Raw genomic sequence first — 1411 nt, 5'->3', positions numbered from 1 at the left:
CCAATCTATTCTTCACTCTTCTCTGCCCAGCCAGGAGGCTGTCCTTGAATACCGCCACCCTGGCTCCCTGCAGGTGGTTGATGAGAGGCACTGGCGGGAGGCTGCAGGGCAGGAGGAGGGAGAGGTGGGTGTTTCTTCCCTGAAGTGGCAGGTGCGTGTGGCCTCCTCGGCCCTAGGCACCCTACGGAATCCCCAGACAGTGCATACTTGGCCACCCCATAGCCTTCGCCTAGACCTTCAGGAGTGGACTCTTTCCAGCCAGCACCACGACTGACACATTTCCCTTTCCACGTGCCCTCCCAATCAGCCCCTGCCTTTCACGCTCTTTCCCTCTGACAAGCTTCCCCGTTGACTTGCAAACCAGTGCCCCTCCCCAGGAAGCTGGGCGACAGAGCAGAAAGTATACTTCACACCACCTGCCAGGGGGCCCCGCCCCGCCCCCGCGGTGACACTCACGTTGTCCCGGATGTTGATGTCCGAGCCCTTGGACAGCAGCAGCTTCACCAAGTCCACGTGCTTGTACTCAGTGGCCCAGATCATGGGCGTCCAGCCACCATCATCCTAATTTCAAAAGAACGAAATTCCAGCGCTGGCACAGAGGGCGATCTCCCTCGGCCTGCAGGCCGCCCGTCGTGCCGCGCTGACAAGGAAACCGAAGCTCAGGGTGTCTTGGCGAGGGCAGGACAGAGCCAGGACTGGCCCCGACTGACCCACAAACCCCTGAACATGCCCGTGCACGCGACCAAGTCACAGGAGAAAAGAACAGCCCTGCTGCTGACCAGCCTGCCCAGGGCCAGGGTCGGCTGGAGGCGGCCACTGCAGGGATGGTGTCTGCTCCTCCCTCTGGTCCCAGTGGCCCCGGACACTGAGCACGAAGCAAGAGCGTCGGCGAGAACTGCACATGGAGACCCGGGGCGCAGCGGGGGAGGGGTGAGGGGCGGGAGGGGGTGGCTCACCTGGCAGTTGACATCCATCTGCCCATTTGAAAGCAGGTACTGAACCACCTCGTAGTGGCCTTTCTTGGCAGCCAGGTGCAAGCAGGTGGAGCCCTCTGCATCCTGCAACACAAAGTCCAGGGGTCCAGACACCTGGACGTGCAGGCCGCCTGACGTGGGGGCGGAGGCACTAGAGATGGAAAACCTTGCGGGGGTGGGGCCTTGCTCAAGGTCACAGGCCGGGACCCCAGCCCTGCCCACAGCCCGACCAGCTCCTGACGACACTGACAGCTCTCAGCGAGTCTCCCGCCTCCGTGGTGAAGTGTTCTAAGCGTGGCGTGCTCTGGCCGCTGTTGTACATGTAACTGCTTCCTGAACTTCCTTTCTGGATGGTCCGGCAACAAGTGCAAAGAAACACTCCTGCCTGTGTCTGCACTGACTCTGCTCTGTGGCTGTATTCTTCACCCGGGGATCGT

General features: G+C 61.7%; 1 protein-coding gene across 1 annotated transcript in view; it reads right to left on the bottom strand.

The window, feature by feature from the left end:
• EHMT1 (euchromatic histone-lysine N-methyltransferase 1) overlaps window positions 1-1411 on the bottom strand; it is a 75209-nt gene that overhangs the window by 12768 nt on the left and 61030 nt on the right. Inside the window, exons 18-19 of the mRNA XM_014529696.1 lie at window positions 957-1058; window positions 457-561 (exon numbers count right to left, since the gene is read on the bottom strand). Coding sequence (XP_014385182.1) covers window positions 457-561; window positions 957-1058 — 207 coding nt within the window. The remainder of the gene's footprint in view (window positions 1-456; window positions 562-956; window positions 1059-1411) is intronic.

This window comes from Myotis brandtii, unplaced genomic scaffold, assembly GCF_000412655.1.
Source record: "Myotis brandtii unplaced genomic scaffold, ASM41265v1 scaffold691, whole genome shotgun sequence".
NCBI lineage: Eukaryota > Metazoa > Chordata > Mammalia > Chiroptera > Vespertilionidae > Myotis > Myotis brandtii.
Note: the sequence above shows the minus strand (reverse complement) of the source record. Positions and strands in the feature narration are given on the sequence as shown.